Consider the following 20,304-nt stretch of genomic DNA (forward strand, 5'->3'; position numbering starts at 1 on the left):
ATTTTCACTGGCTGCAGTGCTAAACATGGTACTGAATTTACTTTTATCATCATTCTTATCTCAGAAGCAGAGGAGCTGGTTGCTTAAGAAGCAATCTGAAGCTTGTTAAAGCAAAATGTCAGTCTGGATTTTAGCAGAGGTAAATGTGGAGAGAACTGAGACCTGTAACTTTGGAGCTTCCTAGTGGGCAAGGGTTTGCCTGAAGACAGGAATGAAATTCCCATTGCTTTTAATATAGCAAGGCTGGATCTTAGATCTGTAACCATGGTACTTTATCAGAGGGGATTTTTTTCCCACCTGTTTTTATGTAGTGAATCACTATGAACTGAATAAATTACAGGAAGAATTGCAAGACCTGGAGTTGAAATCAATGCTGACATGAAATAGGAAGGTGATTGCAGCTGTCAGGTATCTCCACAAGGAGAAACCTTGACTCAACTTTGAGCGACACTTCAAATGCGTCAAGCCCTTGTTGTCTGCCTTCTTCCAGCCCTGTGCTGCTCAGCATATAAAGCATGTTCCCCGTTGTCAGAGTGACCTTGTCTGCCGTCTGTGCCTTGCCCTCTCCAGCTGAGCTTGTGCAATACACTTTTTGTAGCACTGAATTTGGAGACATTTGAAAGTTGCCTGCAAATCCAGCACCACTTTCTTTCTGCGGCACTTGCAACCAAGAAAAAAAAATAGTTGATATTCCTTTTTTTATCAATCATTTCCACCATGTGTTAAATCTAGAGTTCTACTGATAATCTTGTTTGAATAGAAAAAAATGACAATACACTTTACAGAAGCACTAAGGGGCTGGTTGCATAAACCTTACTGTAGACAGTCAGGGGTGGGAGGATGGTAGAAGAGCTGTGGGATGGACCCAGGGGAAATGCCTGCAGGGTGATGATATGAGAATAAAGTTATTTTTTTAAGGCCTCCTCTTTGTCAGGTGACCCACCTAAAATGCCCACACTGCCAAAACAGTGACTTTATTTTTTTAATGCTGAATTAATTTTGAATAATTTTCCAGTTTTCTACGAGAAAAGCTGGTATTCTGGACCCTGAGTTTATCTGCCTCAAATAACAACCACGGCTTTTAGCCACAGTCAGTCAGAATATGCTGTTTTCTGCTCAGCTCTTGGCTCTTCCGAGCTACCCATCTCCTCTTTGTCTTTGCCACCATACCTGTCCCTCCTTGTCCTTTGTGACATTTCTCCCGCCTTTCTCTTACTCCTTGTTCTACATCTATCATCCATACCTCTCTCATCTGTCCTGTGGGTCCCAGGCACGTTGATTTAAGCAGCAGGCTCATCATATTAATGCCTAGTGGTGGGAGAAGACCAGAGGAGAAGGTGGCAGTGGCATGGACATACAGTTGTCTGAAGTCAAGGTACAACTGCTGCCTGGAGCCTAATAACAGTGAGCATTTCTCAGTAATAGAGAACTGCACAACAACAACAACAAAATCCTGAAGTGAAACTTCTCCTTCTATCATTTTTGTGTAGCAACTGCATAACTAGTGCATTGGGATCTCCCAGCCCTGTTCACCTGAAAGAAAAAATTGAGACCTGCAAGGTCAAAAAATCCAGCAAATAGACTATTAAGTGTTTAGAGCTTTGCAATGGGAATGTTGTTTGGTATGAAAAAATTGTGACTGGGGATATTAGATGTATAGGGGCCAGCACCATATGTTTGCACAGGAAGGCAGCTCGGTGAGAGCAGAGGATGCCAATTTATAGCTAGCACTCCCTGGTGCTGCTCTTAGCCCAGCTCAGGCAAGTTTAAACCTGTTAAAGGAAAATTAGAGTTTAGTGCTGGACATTAAATGGTTTAAGGTAGAGCTATAAAGACTGAATATTGCATTGCCCCAATCAAGACTTCTCTGGAATCAAGCTTCTGATGAAAGTTATAATTTGAAGCCACTTTTCAAAACGGGTCGCTTAGTCTTGCCAACAGAGGAACCTCAGACCCTGCCCTGGTCCTGGCCTGGCATAAGGCCCTTTGTGCTTCCTGTGCTCTCACACTGCTCCTGGGCTGTTCTCAAACCTTTACTATCCTCTCTTCTAAAGCTTCCTGACCTGTTGGTGTTTGTCTGCTATGCTTGCTCAGCCTTGTTCTTTTATTTAAAGGTTTTTACTATTTCACTCTACAGTGGCAAGCCCTAAAAAATCCTTGCCTCTCAACAACGACCAGATGCCCTGTTTTGTCTTTGTGGAAGGACAGGAAAAATAGCATGATAACTGAGGATGAGTGAATACTCTTTATGTGCTGGTTGGTTCAAATTAGAACAGCGTTTCTAAGTGACAAGTCCTTCAGGGAATGAAGTGCTGGTTGAAGGGAGCAGCAGGAATAACTTCTCGTGATACCTCCTCGTGTCCTACTGGTACAGGACCACCTCTATGTGAAGAGTTCAGAAAGAGTTCAAAATGCTCTGCTGGCATTTACTCTGCTAGTGGAAAGCAGGTGGTGAGTTCACCAAACAACAGTAAGGACTTGGTCTGTTCTAAGTGATGTGTCCTCTTCTTCCATACAAGCAGACCCCTGGACAGCCAAAGGGCCGGTGTAACCTTTGTGGCTGCTCTGAGTTTAGCAAAGCACTTCTCATGTCGTTCTCTTGCCATTAACAATTCCCTGCTGGCTATGAGCCCACTGCAACACTGTCTTCTTTCCAAACCAAGAGCCTTCAGCCCCTGTCCATGGAGCACTTGGCACTGCCACAAGACAAATGCATAATAATTAGTACTAATATTAATAAGTAATATTAGCAATAAATGTTCATACTGCTGTTTTCTCTATGTATTTTGTGGCTTGAATGTCTGCCTTTGGATTTAGTACCTCCTTCTTTACATACCACATACAGAGGTAGATGATTTTTTTTCAAGTGCAGAACCTGACTGAAAGCTATGGTTGAGACACCCAAACTCCATGGCACTCCGCAAGCCTAAAGAAAAGCCTGTAGAAAGGTAAGTGTGATCCTGGGGCATCTTCCATTTGTGATCTTGGATATGTCATTTCTTATTGCTGCCTGCTTGTCTCTCTATCGGTACAAATTAGTATACTACCCTGTGTCACGGGGGGGTTGCAAACCTCATCACTGATGCCTTTGCTGCAATGCTGCATGGTTCTTCTTGTGCAGGTAATATAATGGGCTTGTTTGAATATCTGCAACTAACTGGCAACCACAAAGACGTACTTAGGGGAAAAAACCCAGACCTGGTGCTGGGGAAAGAAAAGCAGCGTTGGTTTGGTAGAAGGCTGGCACTTATCCCTGGTACGATGCTATCAGCTAGGTACCTGGACCAGGCAAGGAGGCACAGTCTGGTGGTTCCAGTGCAGTTGTTCAATCTGCCTGCAAAGGGCAGTTCCTGGCATTTTTGTAAGTCTGCCCATGAATGGTGAGTCTGCGGCTCTGGAACTGCATCTGAGACTTTCCCAACTCTTTTGGGGTTGTGGTTCCTATGTATTTCCTGGTGAGAAATGGCTTTGAGTCTACGCTGTGCTGAGCTGATTTCTTGCTAGTGGCATGGCTGAAAAGCTTGAACCTCTTCATCGGTCTTATGGCACCAGCCCCTGTGAACTTTTGATTCTTTGGCCCCACTGCAGACAATTTCATAGTGATACAGTGAGTGATGGTCATTGGGCAGTTTTGAAAGAAGATCAGGATAACCGTTTTGTGCTGTCTCCTCTTGCTTAGTGACACTGCACGGAGTTGCAGTGAAAGCAAGGCTGAGTCCAGGCTGTTTTGTGACTTTCTAATGTGTCTGTCGTGCCCTATCCCTAACAGGGCCTCATAATACAGCTCCAAAGTCTGGTGTACATTGTCCAGTGCAAATAAAGAAATTACTATGTGTAGAAATGGGCAATGGGACAAAGAACAGTGGGAGTGCGTGAAGCTAGAAACAACTTTAAGGAGAATCGTCTGATCAGGCGTGGGCCAGTTATGACTCAATGTGGTATGGGGCTTGTTCCAGGAAGGAGATTTTCCTTTGAAGGTTGTGAGGGTTTGTGCCATCCTGAGTAGCAGTAACTAGTGGGTTTTCCTCCCTAATAAGCATGAATAATGAAGATTCTGAAGCTTAAGTTGCATACATAAGTAAACTGTGTACTGAGAGCAGAACTTCATTCATACCACTTAATTACATTGATCTGATGTCATTACAGTTGGTAACTGATGTGTACCTGCAGCTGACGTAATGTTGAAGAGTGGCCGCTGTTCTTTACCTGATACCTGACTTCTCATTTACAGTTTGCTTTTACAGTGCTGTCAGCACATCTGTGGAGGTAAGCTGTGTGTCCTTTACGTTGAAGTACTGGGGTAGGGCTGGGCGTAGGACCAATAGAGCTTTGTTTCTATTCCTTTGAACATCTAATGTCAAGAATTGTTATTTTTTTCTTTGAAAGGAAGACATTTGGACAATCTTCTTAATGAACTAAGCACATCTGGACACTACCCAGTAGCTTGGCAGTAGGGAATTTTCTTGGGAAATATGACCCAGATCAATTTTGTATTAATAGAGGTTTTCAGACCTGTGAAAGTGAAGGATGTGGATCTGCCTGTGGGAAGGTCCATAACTAACATCATATTTTCAAGGAGCAGGAGTTACCAAGTGAGCTGATGACAAACCAAGCTTGAGCGCAGTGCTAGCACTATTATGCCTGTGGGGAGAGCACCTCCAGTGACATGGAACTGGAGAGCTGTTCCAGCAGGTCTGATGAGGGATCAGGATCCTCAATTATTAGGGTTATGGACACCAAGATTCCATGCGTATGTGGCTGAGATGTGCATCTCAGCAAGAGAGAGGCAGCAAAATGCTATGAGGTTTCCAAATTTTAATAGCAGAGTCAGCAAGTCACTTTCCCAAGTCTCCCTCCTGCTGAATGAAGAATCACTTGCTTTCTTTGCAAGAAAATAGATGCATGAAACTGCACACATCTTTCCAGGAGAGTAAAGGATAGTATTCCGAGCAGGGTAGGAGCCATGCTCCAATATTGCTCCGTACATTGAACTACTGATTCCCATCGCTTAAAGTAAGAATTTTTGCAAACGCTGAATAAAAAAAGCATGGCAATTTTCTGAGTAAGGATTAATAGACGTGAAAGAAATGGCATTAATTATACTAATGTTATTGTCTACCAAAGCTGCTTTCAATCATTTTTATATTCAATAGTGTGCATCATCATGAATTGGTGATAAATATAGACGAAAAAAGGTAGTAATAACGAAAGTTATACAGGTGTAAATTAGAGCATATTTTTAAACTACTATGAAGTCACAGCTTCTTGAGATAACATAAAATTATAGGATGTGTGCACATCCTAAATTGAATCCTGGGGAATTTTGTACTGTTCGTATGCTAGTTGATTATCATTTGGGCAACGCTGTCTGAGAAAGTTACAAACCTCTATTTCCATAGCTTCCTACTCCAAACCTTATTCTTAACCCCAAGGAGCCAGCATGGGGACGGTATAAGCCATTGTGTATCGGACATATTCGAGCCATGGTCACTTACTATTTGGGGAGCAGCTATGGAGGCACTGTAACCTCAGGTCCCCAGCCTCAGCCCTCTCCTCCTCAGTCCTGGAAAAGAGAATATAGAAGTAGCACCTTTAACAGAAACAAAGGCTGCTCCCAAATGTACAGAAATGGAAGGGTCAAAATCAATAAGAGTACAACATACCTGGGCTCCTCCATCTATAGCCAGCCAGGCCCATTATGGAGATCGTAATGGTCTCGGGAAGGACTCGGTTCCACTGGCTTTGCCCCTCTCAGGGAAAAGCTCATGTAAAGAGGCCATGGGGAATAGAAATGAGGGGCTCAGGGCTGCGTCTCTCCCACTCTTTCACTCTTCAGGATGAAGCTAAGCGTCGGGGACTAACAGCATTGTACAGTACGTGTGTGTTGGAAGTGGGTGTGTTGCTAGTGCTACACCATTTAAGTGCCAGTCCATGTAATTTTCCAGAAGGAACAGCTCTGCGGATAAACCTTCCTGTGTTGCAGAATAAAGTACAGAATAAATCCAAGGCAGAACGTTACACATCCTTGTGTGCTAATGAAAGCTGAATAGTCAGATTTGAAATATGAAAAGATACTGACTCTGTAAATGGGAGGTACTGTAGGTCAACAGCTTTAAACCTGTTCAGATACCTAGGTGACCAAAGAGGAAATCAGAGCAAAAGGTTGGCATGTCTTTGGAAAGCATTGATATGATCTGCACAACACCTTAAATGAGTACGATGGAGTTAGAGAAAGAAAACTGTGATTAAGATACGTCAGAGAAATGTACAAAAAAGGAAGAAAATAGCATATGCAAATGATGATTTGAAAGTTCTGATTCTTATAGTGTCGGGAATACTCTGCAATAGCTTTGGTCCTGCCGTCTGTTTCAAACTGCTCCCAGCACTTCAAAACTACATTTTCTATCCCCGCAGAGACATTTTGTCTGCACTGGTATCAATGGCAGTTTGAACTCAGTTTACTCTAGAATTTCACCTGCAGCATCTGCCTGATGTTGGGCTGGTTTTGCAGATCTGAGTAAGGGCTCAGTCAGCAAGAAAAATGTTGTGAAATCAGCTGCAATACCACAATGGGTGTTGATGGACAGCTGCAAGTTGGCAAATGCTGTGCTATGGATGAGTGAACTGTGGAAGGCTGAATCTTCCAGATTTACTTGCTAAATTTGTTTGTTGGTTTAGCAGTGCCTCGGAAGTAAGATGTGCTTCACAGGGAGCAAAAGGCTGGATATCAGACTGAAGACAGGGCTATGCTGGTCTCTGGGGTCCCCTCTCCCACCGGTGCCAGGGTGGGCTGACCTCCTTAGCCCTGCCTGCAGTGCCTCAGTTCCAATGCGACTCAACACCCCTGGCCTCACACAGCCTGACCAGGCATGGATGCATCTCCAAAAGCTGCTAATCTTTCTGTTGATGTCAACAGTAAAAGAGGGCAGTAGCTAATTCAAGTTTTCTCATGTGTCTTTAATAACTTTTTATTCTCACCCAAGGCAGTGACTACCTCTCCATGAAGACCTCACTTGGATTTTAATTCCATGCTTTCAGGCCCGTTATCCCTGACCCCAGGCTTCAATCCTCACGTATTCTCACTCCAAACCTCTACGTTCCCTTGCCCCAGATCTTCCTCCCTGTAGCTACAATTCTCCTTATTCCAGCAGCTGTGACAATTGCCCTAGGGTCTCCATCTGCCCCTCTAACACCTTCTGCCTTTCCCCCAGCATACTGAAGAAGCAAAGAGGAAGGTTTATCGTTCTTCATCTGAAAGCAAAGCCCACCAGAGTTCTGGGAGCAGGGAAAGGTGGTGGGGAGTGGCTGAAAGGGGATTTTTTTTTTTTAGTATAGAAAAAAAGGAAAGCAAGAAACTGGGGACAAACACAGGAAAGACATTCCCTATGAATAACCTAGCTGTGCTGTCCCTTGCCTGGATGGATGTGATCATTGTGTTGCTGTAGCCAGTTGGTCTAAATGAGTGCACTTCTTGTGAATGTGTCCTAATTATTACACAGCCATATGGGCAAAGCTGCTAAAACTGCTACATCTACTAATTTCCATCTTGCCTTCCTCTCACTGCCTTTTTAGCACCCCCAAACTAGATATAGTTGCATATTTATTAGATGTTATACAGAGAAAGCTGAAGCTTTAACAGCCTGGGTGCACTGAAGTTAGTGCTGCACTGGAAGGGTTACCCCAGTCCCCTGCTGTGGGCATTATTTTCTCATGGCCTTACAGGTACACTTGTGCAGGGCAGGGAGGAAGGTGTGGGATGTTGTGGCATGACCTGACTGTGGAACAGCTACATCTCTGTGGCAGCAGGCAAAGGGACAGCAGTCCCAGAACTACTACCTGTGTGCTGCAGGGCGTTACAGAAGCCAAATAGCTGGACAGTGGAAGAGGAGAAGGTCCTGGCACATTGACAGTCCTTCAGCTGACTGTCACATACATCAGACTATATGGAGAGAACAAAGAATCCGTCTCCCTTGGACTTATTTGGAAGGATCCTCAGAGCAAAGGAAGCAGAAAGGGATGTGGAGGGTTCTTCCTCTGCTAGCTGGGAGGAACTGTAGACAACAGACCATGCTCAAGATAATATGGGGCAAGAGTATTCATATGAAACAGAGTAGAAAGAGAAATTGAGAGGGAAGAGAGATACCTATCATGAACTGACACCTAATAAACTAAAAAATTGAAAAAGATGAGCAAAAGTTACAGACACATACTCAGTTAAAAGGAAAGCCAGAGAAAAAGGGAGGACAAACAATAATAGGATAAAGACTGAAAACTGCCATGTTGCAGATAATTCTACTGATAATTTTATAGAACACTTAATACATGAATAGTACCTCCAACCCTGTATCATTTACTTGTTCTGCTTAGCATTACTCTGAGGGCTATCATATGTTTTATATCTGAAGAGCTATAATATCTTTTGATTTTATAATGTGAACTACAGTGTCCATTTTGTCTGGGATTTTCGAAGTATCCCAGGCCTGGGAAGGAAATAATTGTTGAATATAACACCATGAATCTTTGATATTTCAGCAGCTGTTTAAATGTTTTCCCAGTGACAGAAACAGTAAGAAGCTTAGCTGTTGAGAGACAAAGTCTGTGTCTTCGTGGTCGCGGGGAGTTGGAGGATTTGGCTGTCTCTGTGTAAGCACGCTCTTTGCAACTTGCTTGTGCTTATGTGTGGACTTAGGGTTGGATAACTATGTGCTGCTTAAGGTAGAGCGAAAACAGGCTGTGAAGCAGCATTTGAGGTGTACACATATATTGGTGTGATTTTAAAGGTCTTTCCTATGTTCTTCACAGCTGAGGCAGTTCTTAGGGTGCAGAGATGATGCAGACGGTGCGAAGCTGGCATGCTAGGGGAGGGGATGGGGTGAGCTGGTGGGAGGGAGGGGGTCAGGACAACAAGCCATGCACTGATTTGGGTCATCCCTTGTATCTTCTGCACTGGATGGTGAACATGGGGCACACTGATTGAATTGAGAGGTCTCAAGGGAACATTTCAGCTCTTTCATCTAATAGGTCTCTAGTAAATCTTCTGTTGTTATATGCAGTTACATGTGATTAAAATTAAATGAAATACAGCGATATTATGTTTGACAAAGTACTTGCAAGATTAGTGGTATTTCACTGTCAGTATTTTTCATAAAGGAAATTTCTTATCTGGGAGCAGGGGCCTGTAGAAGTATATTCCAACAAAACACTTTTGTCAGAAAAAATGGGGCTAACGCTTTTCTTCCCCGCCTTCCAGAAGATAATCTGCAGCTGTGGAGAATAATGATCAAGCTTTAAATTTCACTAGAAATACATTGCTCTTAGAAAACTGCCTATCGTACTGAGTCTATTCCACACAGAGGTAGATGCATGTGTACAGTGGGTGCTGGATGTGTACTGAGAGAGAGGAACACGCAAAGAGGAGGGCAGTGAGATGTACAAAATAACTGGAAGGAAGAAAGGCTGCAGGGCTTTATTTATGAGATATGAAAAGGAACATGGAGGTGTAGGAGTAGGAGGGAATGTGAAGTATCCCTGGGTATATGCACAGGAAAGAAAGAGAATCTAAATTATTTTCTGTTTGTGCAAAGGAAGATCGGAGGTAGGGGAAGTGTGCTTGCTGGGACTGCTGGTGCCCAAGGCATCTAGCAACACTCTGTTGCTAATTGATGATCCTTGGACCCCCTGCAATCTCAGAGTGTTCTCAGGGCACAGTAGTGAAGCTGACCATGCAAATGCTAACTTAAAAAAAAAAAAAAAGGATGTAATGCTGCACAGCTTTAAATCTCTGGAATGATCCCATGGTAACACTGTCTCTGGGTTTCTTAGTATGTATTCAGATACAACAATTAAAATAATGTGATATAAAAAAAGAAAGTCGTAATCATGAAGCTTGGGAACACCACGGACTTGAGCTGCATTTGCCAAGTGTGTGTGAAGGGGTTTGGAGGATGTGACCAACAAGTGAACTGTTCACACAAATTCAAAATGAGCAAGCAAGCTGGAAGGACAGAACAAAATATACAGTCCAGTCATAAAGCAAGTGGTAGAGACAAAGTATTGTCTCTGTATACTGGTCAGGGTGGATCTAACCAGTATACAGAGCAGTCACACGGAACAGGCTTTTCTCTATGCATGTTGCCTAGTATGGAGCTTATTTGGTATGATATGGATAAAAGAAGATGTAAAAACCACATTGGTTTGTACTGGTGGGACTTGTCACTCGTCTTGGGCATATGAGTGTTCAATACCCTGCTAGTCATGTAGGTAAGATCAAACCTTCCGCCCAAGAGACCTGAAAAAGCCTTGGTGCTGCATTCGGCTTCTCATCATTCTTTAGGGCCCTTCACCTGTTTGTCTACTGTGTCAGGGTGAAGGTCTCTCAGGTTACGACAAGTCCAACATGAATTTGATTGTAAAGTCTTAGGTGGTATTGATTTACGTGTATGTAAAAATGGGGTCGGGGAGGGCTGTGTAATATGGCGAGTGCAAGAGGAATCAAAATCAAAACACACAACACAGATGTGAGATAAAGAGGGTTACTGTCCTCTGTGCCATTAATGTTTTCTGCCATTTACTGTTCCAGAAAGGGCAGAAGTGGTACTTGATAAAGTTACATTTCCCAATGTAACTCAGCATATTCTGTTGCTTACAATTCTGTCGGTGTCTCATCTGCAATTCTCACTTCAGTAATTTGGCTGACTGTTTTCCCTCGCTGAGTGTTGGTTTCCCCTGAGGCACATGCTGACCACTTCCCTTTCACTGTGGTTTGGTTTTTTTTCAGGCAAAGATTTTAAAAAAAACCACTGTAATTTCTAAATGCAAAATTAGGAAAATCATCGTTGTTTGAATAATTTCTCTCATCCTTCCAGACTGAAAGGTAGAGTGAAAACTTGGAACTTGGCCAAGGAATAACTGTAACAACAGAGACTATTAGTTAAGATTGGGTAACAAACACAAAGTAATAAGCATAGAAGGTCTCTAGCTCTTCCTGCTCAGAACTCCTCCTCACTTCGCTGCTGAAATGCCTGATCATTTTTAATCTTCTGTCTCCTCAGAGCTTCCCAACCACTCTCTTCCATCACTGAGAAACTGCCACATCGGTCAGAAGAACAAGAGTGAATCCTCACATTTTCTGTTCCCTAAATATCCTTATATTTCTTCCAACAATAGGCTTTTGGTGAGGATTCTCTGTACTTATCAGCTCCTCATTCCACGAAGGTACCCCTATGGAGTCCATCACACCTTCCCTGCTGTGTGAGGTCCATATTTGTGTGTTCATCACATTCTGCAATGTTAAGCTAAGCCTTAACCTTCTCACAGAAGAATGAGGGCGGCAAGTATCCCAGTGCAGCCTCATGGGCTAACTGAGAGTGCGTGGGGTCAGCAGTGTGCTGGGTGGATGTGTGGTAACGGGCTATGTTTGTAGGCAGGGCAAAGGAGCATCTCTGGGCCTTCAGGGCTCAGATGGGACTTAGAATCAATCTAAGACCCTGGTAGCAGCGTGGGTGGCACCGTGTGGGTGTTTTTGCAGAGGAACATCGCAGTGCAATATGATGTATGTGCTATGTTTGTGTGGAGGAGTTCAGGGGAATGGGTTGTGTGGAGGAGCCTAGTATGGGTTGTAGGCATGTGACTATGGAAGATGGCAACTCCAAAGTGGTCTAGGGGTGGCTGGAAAATGTCTCAGCAGCCATTAGGATTGTTGGGAAGTGCCTACGACACGTGCTGAGAAAGTGTGGCTGTAACATTTGTTATATGCCCACAATTTTACCTTTCCAGAGAGGGAGAATCAGCTTGCATTGGCAGGATAGCTTCTTATGGCTTCCTATGAACCAGATGCATACTGTAAAGACTTGTCAGTCTTGTGTTTTAATGAGTATATGAGAAAAGGCAGGCACTGGGACACCACAAAACTTAAGAAAAAACAAATCGAGTAAGATCTTTTGTGTTTGTCTTTAACACACATCTTCTCCAAGTATCTCAGAGACTTCACCCACTTGTGCTGAAATGGGTGAGAGCCTGGATTTTCTGAGACTAGCAGAGTCCATGAAAACCTCCACTGATCGAGCGACTGACTGCACTGACCTTTCTCTGAAGTACTTGATGGCTTCCTGGTCTAGGAAGTTCTGCTCTTCTCGAAAGCCCTGCTCAAAGATTTTGCGCTTGTGTCTGAACTCAATGACAGTCTTAGTGTAAGAGTTCAAGGTAGTAACGGAGGCCGCCATGCAGCAGGTGAAAGAGCCCCATGCCAGACTGTGGAGAGAGAAACCAGCAGACAGAGCTGGGTTAAGACAGCAGCTCATGTTATATTTCTGACGCCAAGAGACACACATACACCGGATGCGACTAGGCAGGTAAGTCAGCGGTGACAAACCCATTCTCCTCATCTTACCTCAAACGACCTGTGGCACATGCTCAGGCATGCAGGCAGGATGCTGGGCTAGGTAGGGTCTGGGCACAACTTTCATCCCACGGAGATCCGTGTGGCAGAGTGCCTACAGGAACACTCTGTGCACTCTGACAGAAGAGTCGAATGTCTCCTGGTTTCCCTTTGAAATGTTTCAGGGCCTTGCAGATGAGTGCTAAAATCTATAGAGCAGTAATGAACTCCTGGAAGGAGTAATGCCCCAGAGAGCATGTCTTTTGGCCCAGTGGAAGTTCTCCAGCATCCATGGGAGACTGACTCTGCACAATGCTACTGCAGGGATGGTTTCTATCCCATTTTTTTTATGACTTCATCAGACTACTACTGTATTTCCTTCTTTCCTGGTTCATGGACGTTTCTAGCATTCCTGGCTTACATCTGGTCTCTGAAAGCCTGACCAGACTAGAAGACAGCACTTCCATTTTCTGGAGGGATCCAATCTGAGGGCAGTGCCCCAAGTGTGCAGGCAGTGCTTGGCAGGACACCTGTAAGTACCGACCAGGAGCGTGGGGAGACAGAGGGAGAAGGAAAGTGGAAGTAAAAAAGAGACTGCCCCAATACGAGACTGGAACAGCAGCAAGTGTTGTCCTGGGTCTCCTGGCAAGGAGAGTTCAGCTGGGAGCTGCTCTGCTCCCTGCTCGTGGGCTGGGTTTCCCTCCTGGGTGTCTTCTGCCCTCCGAGCACATCTCTCCTCCAGCCTTTACCTCACTGATCTCAAGTTCAGATGTGGCTGGGGAGAACTCGTGGTGCCAAGGAGTTTAGATGCTTTTTGGGCATGAAATGGGGCTACAAAAAAGGCACTGAATTCCTCCTTTTGTCTGCAGAGCTTATCTGCAGTCAGGGTCCACTTGACTTCACATTCTGCCCATCAGCTCCAGCTACATATAGTTAACAGTGGCTTCCTAAACAACTTGGATTAACTTAATCATCTGTGTCAGCTACACACTTTACCTGCTCCTTGCTTTCACCTTTTCTATAACCAAATTGAACATTGATATAAATTTTGCAGAACAGAAAGAATACAGCCACAGTAGCATTATCTTATAAATAGGCATTATCAACAGAGCCCTCAGCATGAGCTGTTTTCCTATTCTGCAAAGGATCTGCAAACAGGGAAACAGTTTCTCATTTCAAATTAGACAAAACTTGAAAAAGAACACATATTCATGAACTGAAAAATCTGGGAAAAAATGGTTCAAGTAAACTCATTTCAATGATTTCAAATTTCAGTGCATAACAAGTCCTTTAGGGACTCCCATGGCAATGAAGTGTGGGGAGGCAACCCTTTCCTAGTCATTTTTGAATGTGTTTTCCAGTTGCAATCAAATGAGAAGGAAGTGCACTGAACCCTGGGGTGATGAAGTTCTCTTAGGCTTCCTGTGGTTGGGTGGAGAAGTGGAAAGGAAACGTGTGCTACGTGTGCATGTCCAGGCACAGCAAAGCCTGGCAAGTGACTTTCCTACACAGAGTGTGTAGAAACCCTCTAACAGCTCCAAACATTTCCAGCTGGACTGCTAAACAATATCAAGGAAGAAGCCAGCTGAAACCACATGCCTCACTGTGCCTGGTTGGTGCCGAGGGTATGACATACGGAGAAAGATTCCTCTTGAAAGTTTCTGATCATTTCTAATCATCAACTCTGAAATGCTGAAAGGTTCAGAGATGGAAATACAGAATGAAGACCTTCAATGTGACCTCAGGTCTGGCACTTGGTAAATCATAATAATGAGACAATTCCAATTGATATGTTTTAGTTTTTATGGACCTTTGTTAAATGTTATTTATTTTCAAGTATAAACAGTGGTTCTCCTACCTGCAAGAGTTACATCCTACCTGAGGTGAAGACCTCTTTAATGGCAACACCACTCCGTGCCAGCTGTGCCCCAGATGTGGTGGGACAGTACATATACTGCTTCTGGTAGCTGAGCACAGGGCTGTGCTCTCAAGTCTCTCTGTGGCTCAAATGGCTCACATTTTTGCATTTGTTTTCTTCCTAGAGGGGCTGAGCTTGAACATCCACTGATCCTCAGACCCACTGAAACTCCCTGCCTGGAGAATCCACTGGCCCACTCCCGGCTTTGCCAATGGCTTGGGAATGGGGACCGAGCCATGTGTTTTGAACACTTGGACATCTGAGAAGATCACAAGCAGCCCTTCCTCATTTTGAGGAGAGGTATATTTATCATTCCCATTCGATAGAGGGGAAATAGAGCCACAGAAAAAATAGTTTTCCTGTTGGCACTTGGGAAACGAATGACAGCCTGGATCTCCACTCATGCCCTTTGGCTCTTGGCCATGGGGAAGCTGTTCTCAGGCCCCACTTTTCAGTGGTGGTGCAATTCTCTGTGCTCTAACAGGTTGTCTAGCAGGATGCTGCAGTGGTACTTTTTACAGAAGGCTGTAAATAATGCTGATGTTTGCACTACTGGTTCAGGCACATTTAAAGCTCATGCTTCAGGCCATCACCTGGACCCAGATGGAACAGAAAGAAATTCCTACGTGTTCACAGTTTCCAAACTCCACCAGACTGTGTGGGCAATTGTGTTTAACCGTTCTTCAAGTCAGTGTTCAAGTCTGGGTGGCTGTCTCTCTCTAGTCTGTACAGCAGTTCCGTGTTAGCTGGAAGGAAGAAGCCTTGTTTTTGCTGTGTTTGACTGTCAGACCTTCCTTTGCCAGGTCTGCTACCAGCCTCCGGCATGGCATGAGGGACCCCATGACCTTCCTCGGGCTCCTGTGAAAATGCTGCTGCTGTTCACGTCTGTCTCAGGGGAGCTGGGACTGAGCTGATGTTTGCGCCCTGCCCAGCGTCCTGCATGGACAGGTATGTTGCCTTGGAAGGTATTAGGGGAGGGAGAGAGATTACCAAATCTGAGAAGTTGCCTTGTGGTAGCAATAGCTTGAGCAGAGCTCAGCTTTAACTAGGGTGAACCAACAGCCACTGTACAGCGTGAAGCTGAGGTCCCACTTCAGGAATAGGGGAAGAGCTGAGATTCCTCCTGCATGTTTGTCTGCTCGTGGGTGTCTCCAGCATCCTCCACAGCAAGGCTTAACCCAGGGTCAGTCCTGGTCTTTAAACCAAAGCCCGCCGTGCGCTGGCTGGCTGGGGAGAGCTGCAGGCAAGGGGTGCAACGTCTGCTCTGGGACAAAACCGTGGTCAGGACAGCAAACACTGCTGTGAGCTGCTGTCCCAGGGTGGGCTGCTGGGCTCTGAACAGCTCGCTCGGAGCATGGGTAGGATGAACAGGCCCAGGGTGGGCTCATAATGCCCGACGGGACCCGCGAGCCTCTGATGCCCGTTCTGAGGCATAGGGTTTCTTGTCTTGCACAAGGTGAAGGAGAATAATCTAATGAGTGCTTTATCATGCTAGACATTTAACATCATTCTGAATTTTGAGTATTGCAGTAAATTATAAAATAGATTACTGAAGACAAATTAATAGAGAATATGCATTATTATTTAAATATATATGTAAATATATCATTATTACATAATAGTTATAAATATTTATATAAATATATGACTGTATTATGTTTATGAGTTCATCATCATATGCAATAAATATTTATTATTGATACACAAAACAAGCTGTATTTTAAATATAATGTGATTTATATTTTGTAACGTGTTACTAAAATGTTAATAACTCCTTCCATGAAATACCGTATAGTGAGGGGAGAAGGAAAGACCAATAACTTCCTGCAGTGCTGTGCGTAAGAAGTATTTGTATTTATTTATTGGTGTTAGCAAAGGTTGTTGTCTCTGCTTTGAGATGGAATGAAAATAATATGCTATATTTAAATGAAAAAAAGAAAGTATTTTCACTAGCCATCCAAAGAGGCTGATGCCTTTGGAAGGATATGAATGTTGTTTGCAGGTATTTCTATTCTCTAGTCTCCTATTCTTGTTAAGCTTCTTATAAACTTGCAAGCAATATAACACAGTTGACGTATCTTGGCCAAATTATTTTTGTGATTTTTTAGAAGATAAATGGGAAAGGTTAAAAAAATAAAATAAAAATCAGTCTCCAAAATGTTTTGTCTGCTTTTCCGAGCCTTCTCACCGTGATCCACAGGGAAGTATCATGGTGCCAGGAGCACTATGCCTTCCCCTGTGGTTGTGTTAAAAGTTGCACTGTAAGGTTCAACTGAGACATTAATTAAAAACAACAACAACAAAAAAAGCTAAAAGTCTCTGAAATGCCATCGCAATTATGTACCTAAATTGAACTTTAATGAGAGTGCTCAATCTGTGTTGGTAATTGTGGCTGCTGTTTATTTACAAATGCTATGTACCTGCTGATAGGTGCAGCTGCTGCTGCACAGTCACTGATAGCTGTCCTCTAACACCTCAACAATTGCACGGCCATGGTGGTTTTTTTGCTCCTAGCATTTTGGCAGCTGGAAATTCACATGCGTGTTCCTGCAAATTTGAGATGAGATGTACAATCTCCCGACAGATTGATGGAACAACTCAAAAATGAAAAGATAGTAACTGATGGTGACACTTACCAGAAGGACCATCCGTAGTCCCATGAGTGCGGTCGCCAGTCCTCTGGCCCAAGGCTGACTGTCACTTGGAAAACTTGAGTATACATCATGTGTGCCACCATCCCCAAGAGACCTGAGAAGCAGGGATTATAATAGGAATTTTTGTGCTAATGTTTTTTTATAGTTCTTGAGATAGCTACTGCTGGAAGTGCTCTGAAAGCTCCAAAAAAGTCTTTGTTGCACTTTTATGCCTTCTATTCTACTGTGGAGGAGGGAGCTGCATGGGCAGAGGAAAGGTGTGACTGAGAGCTCATTATTTTACATCATACTGAATTCTCAATTAAGAGAAGAGTTAAAGAAAGAAAATCGTTGAAGAAAATGTTGCACAATTAGCATCCCCACCAACCTTGCTCCTGCAAAAGGGGTATGCCACCCACAAGTTATCTCACTTAGCCCATTGCAGACAGGCCTCAGGTAAGAGAATAAAGAAAGAGGCTTCTGGAGGCAATGCAAGATTGAATGTGTTAATGCCAAACAATGATATTTTATCTGAACAGTTGCTAAGACTTATAAATTTGAACACTTATAAAACACTTGGAAGTTACACAAGGAAGTTAAGTGAACTCAGTATTCCTGATGATGTGTGGCGAGAGGACACCATAGGAATACTTTTGAAGGTACAATGTCGATGATGCTTGCTTTTGTGACACCGTTATATTTTGCTGAGATAACTACAACTGGGTGAAGATTAGACAATGTATTAGAGACTTGACTCACTGTGATGCTAAAGAACAGGGTTTCAGTTAGATCACTGAGTTTGCCACTTAGCTGGCCAGCCCATATTTTTACACTTAGACATCTCTGAGGAAAATCAAAATCCACTTTTCAAGAAGTGGCGGCCAGTAGCAGCTCAGATGCTTGGAGAACTTTCTAGCTACAATAATTTGGGATGTGTCTGCTGTAGTACCTAGGCAGCGCAGAAGGATGCTCCCAGCTGAGCCCATGAAAAGCATGGGTTCAGGCAGTTAGGTGAGCTGTGGGGCAGGATCATCGTTTTCCAAATACACCTGGGACCTACAGATGTCACAAGCCCCTTGTGCTGCAATGACAGTCCAAGGCACTTTGAAATACTGATGTTCTGCGATGGTGGGGTACAGTGCAGTCCCGTACGTTACACTTTGCTCCTTAACCAAAGTCGCCCTTTACTGTTATCTCTGACCATCTACTTTTTTCCACAGTTGCCCTTCCTCCATGTGGAAGATTCTGATTTTTCCATCCCCAGACCCAAATTTTGGCTCTTTTTTCCTGCCTACTTTCAGACTTTAAAGCACTTCATTAGTCTCACCAGACATGTGGATGATTCAGGGCAATTGTGGGGGAGGCAAATTGGGGAATGTCATGTTTGTGTTGTGGGTATGTTAAACAGGACCTTCAGCAAGACAAATGTCATATTTGATACAAACAACTGCAGAGGCTGAAAGAAGATACTGTATTACGAGAAGCTGAGGTGATTTGCTCAGCTGCTTCATGTCGGTGTGACACACCGGAAAGTTAGGAGGTGGAAAGAGCAATTCACATTGGAAGAAGTGATATTTCAGCAGGGTGGGTGGCCTAATGGGAGCACAGCAAACTGGTACACACCTTGCTTGTTTCTGGCTATATTTAATTTCCAGAATTCACTGGGAGCTTGCTATACTTTCTAAATCAGTGGATTTCTCTCCAGCTGACAGTTATGGCGTTGATCTTAAAGTTTGGGGTTTGCTGTTCCTATACCTACTGTCAGTAATGTTTCAATCTTAATAAAATATTACAGACTGCACTGGGACATGTCAAAATCACTCAGAGCCATCAGGAGGCTTGCCACACCAGGACTAGCTTCAGCAAGGCTCAGCTCTGCTCTGTCGGGCAAAACCTTAACGGAGTTCCAGCAGTGCTGAGCCCTTTCGCTGCGTGGGAGGCCAGGATGACAGCCCACTGGTACAGGTGGGTGGGAGGTCAGCAGCAAGTCCTGCTGCAACGCAGGGACCACAGCGAACGACGTGGCGTTTGTTGCTTTATCTGCCTAATGGCAGGGAGGGCCGGGGGCGGACATGTACCTGGCTGTGCTGGCAGTGGCACTGAGCCGTGTATAAGCGATAGCAGAACAATAGGAGTCTTTCTTTCATTGTGCTGCTTCATGCGCTTGTGGTTTGGTTTGTTCCAGATGCCACCCCTCGGTTTGGTCTATTTTAGATATACTTTGCTAAGTGCTCCATGGGGATATCCTATGATATTTTATGTTGGACATTGAATGGTCACGTGTTGGATAAAATGACCTGCCTGTATCATAAATCAACAAATGCTGTATTATTTACAAGATCATCTTTTCCTCCAGCTGGCTGCTTAAGGCTGGACAAAGAGGACTAAATGCCTGTATGCCCACCCTGGGGTCCAGGGCAGCAGATGCTTGTAGGTGAAAAATCCTGATAATATGGTGGACTGGAGTGATGGGAGTGGATGGGAGTGCAGAAACACTGATCGTTTATAGTTGGCTTGAGATCATTAGCCTTGCAGGACCAGAGCTGTTTATGGGAGAACTTAGGGAACTAAATTTGGAAAAGACAATGTATTTTAAAGCATTTTCAGATACCTTTACTGAAAATATTATTTATGGAATATATCACACTAATTAAAATACTTTATTATAAATATTACATTAGAGATGCATATAAGTTGTTTAAGTTGTATACGGTTAAGAGGAATACCAAAATGTCAGTGTTGGGGGCGGGAGGGTGTTTAATGACTCATAAGAGGCTGAGAAATAGCGTTAAGTGGCCACACTGTTGGGGTAATTTTTCCTAACCTTTAGATGTTGAGCTATGAGAATATGAAGATTCCATTGCACTTTTAGGAGGGAATTCTAGCATGAATTTAATGAGAAGTGTGTTGCTTCAAGGCAAAGCTGTCTTTTTTTTTTTATCTGATTTCTATAAAGCTGTGTCACTATAAATATGATAGGATTAAATAAATATGTTTTTCTTCTTTCCTCTGAGATCTGTCACTGAAAAAAACCAGCTAGCAGTGTTTTGGGTTTTTTTTTTTTTTTTATTCCTATTTTTCTATCCTTTTTCTCTGTAAAATTTTAAAGTTTAGATTCGGAACATCATGGCAATGTACTTATAAAAAGAGAAGGAAAAATAAAAATAGATAGATGTGTAGGAAAGAAAACTTCATAATTCTTGCAAAACTTAAAACTGCAGTTAATGGTGAAGAGAAAGAGAAACAGCATGGAAATAGTTATTTGAATGCTGAAGAATTCCACATAGTTTGATTTTGAAAATTGAACTGACTTTTTTTTTAATCCAAATTGCATCCAAAGCTGAAAAATATACTTTGGAAGTTTTTACCAGATTATA

At 43.5% G+C, this 20,304-nt stretch overlaps 1 protein-coding gene and 1 long non-coding RNA gene across 2 annotated transcripts in view; one reads left to right on the plus strand and one right to left on the minus strand.

Annotated features, from left to right (window-relative positions):
• The window catches only part of GSG1L (GSG1 like), a 59,164-nt gene that overhangs the window by 4,835 nt on the left and 34,025 nt on the right, over positions 1-20,304 (minus strand). Inside the window, exons 4-6 of the mRNA XM_010308663.2 lie at positions 16,931-17,042; positions 12,082-12,249; positions 5,496-5,563 (exon numbers count right to left, since the gene is read on the minus strand). Coding sequence (XP_010306965.1) covers positions 5,496-5,563; positions 12,082-12,249; positions 16,931-17,042 — 348 coding nt within the window. The remainder of the gene's footprint in view (positions 1-5,495; positions 5,564-12,081; positions 12,250-16,930; positions 17,043-20,304) is intronic.
• On the plus strand, positions 379-11,713 carry LOC142603982 (uncharacterized). Its single transcript, XR_012837870.1, has 3 exons — positions 379-2,948; positions 4,147-4,266; positions 11,052-11,713. It is a non-coding gene; the product is annotated as an uncharacterized LOC142603982 (long non-coding RNA).

The sequence above is a fragment of the Balearica regulorum genome, chromosome 15 (genome assembly GCF_011004875.1).
Source record: "Balearica regulorum gibbericeps isolate bBalReg1 chromosome 15, bBalReg1.pri, whole genome shotgun sequence".
NCBI lineage: Eukaryota > Metazoa > Chordata > Aves > Gruiformes > Gruidae > Balearica > Balearica regulorum.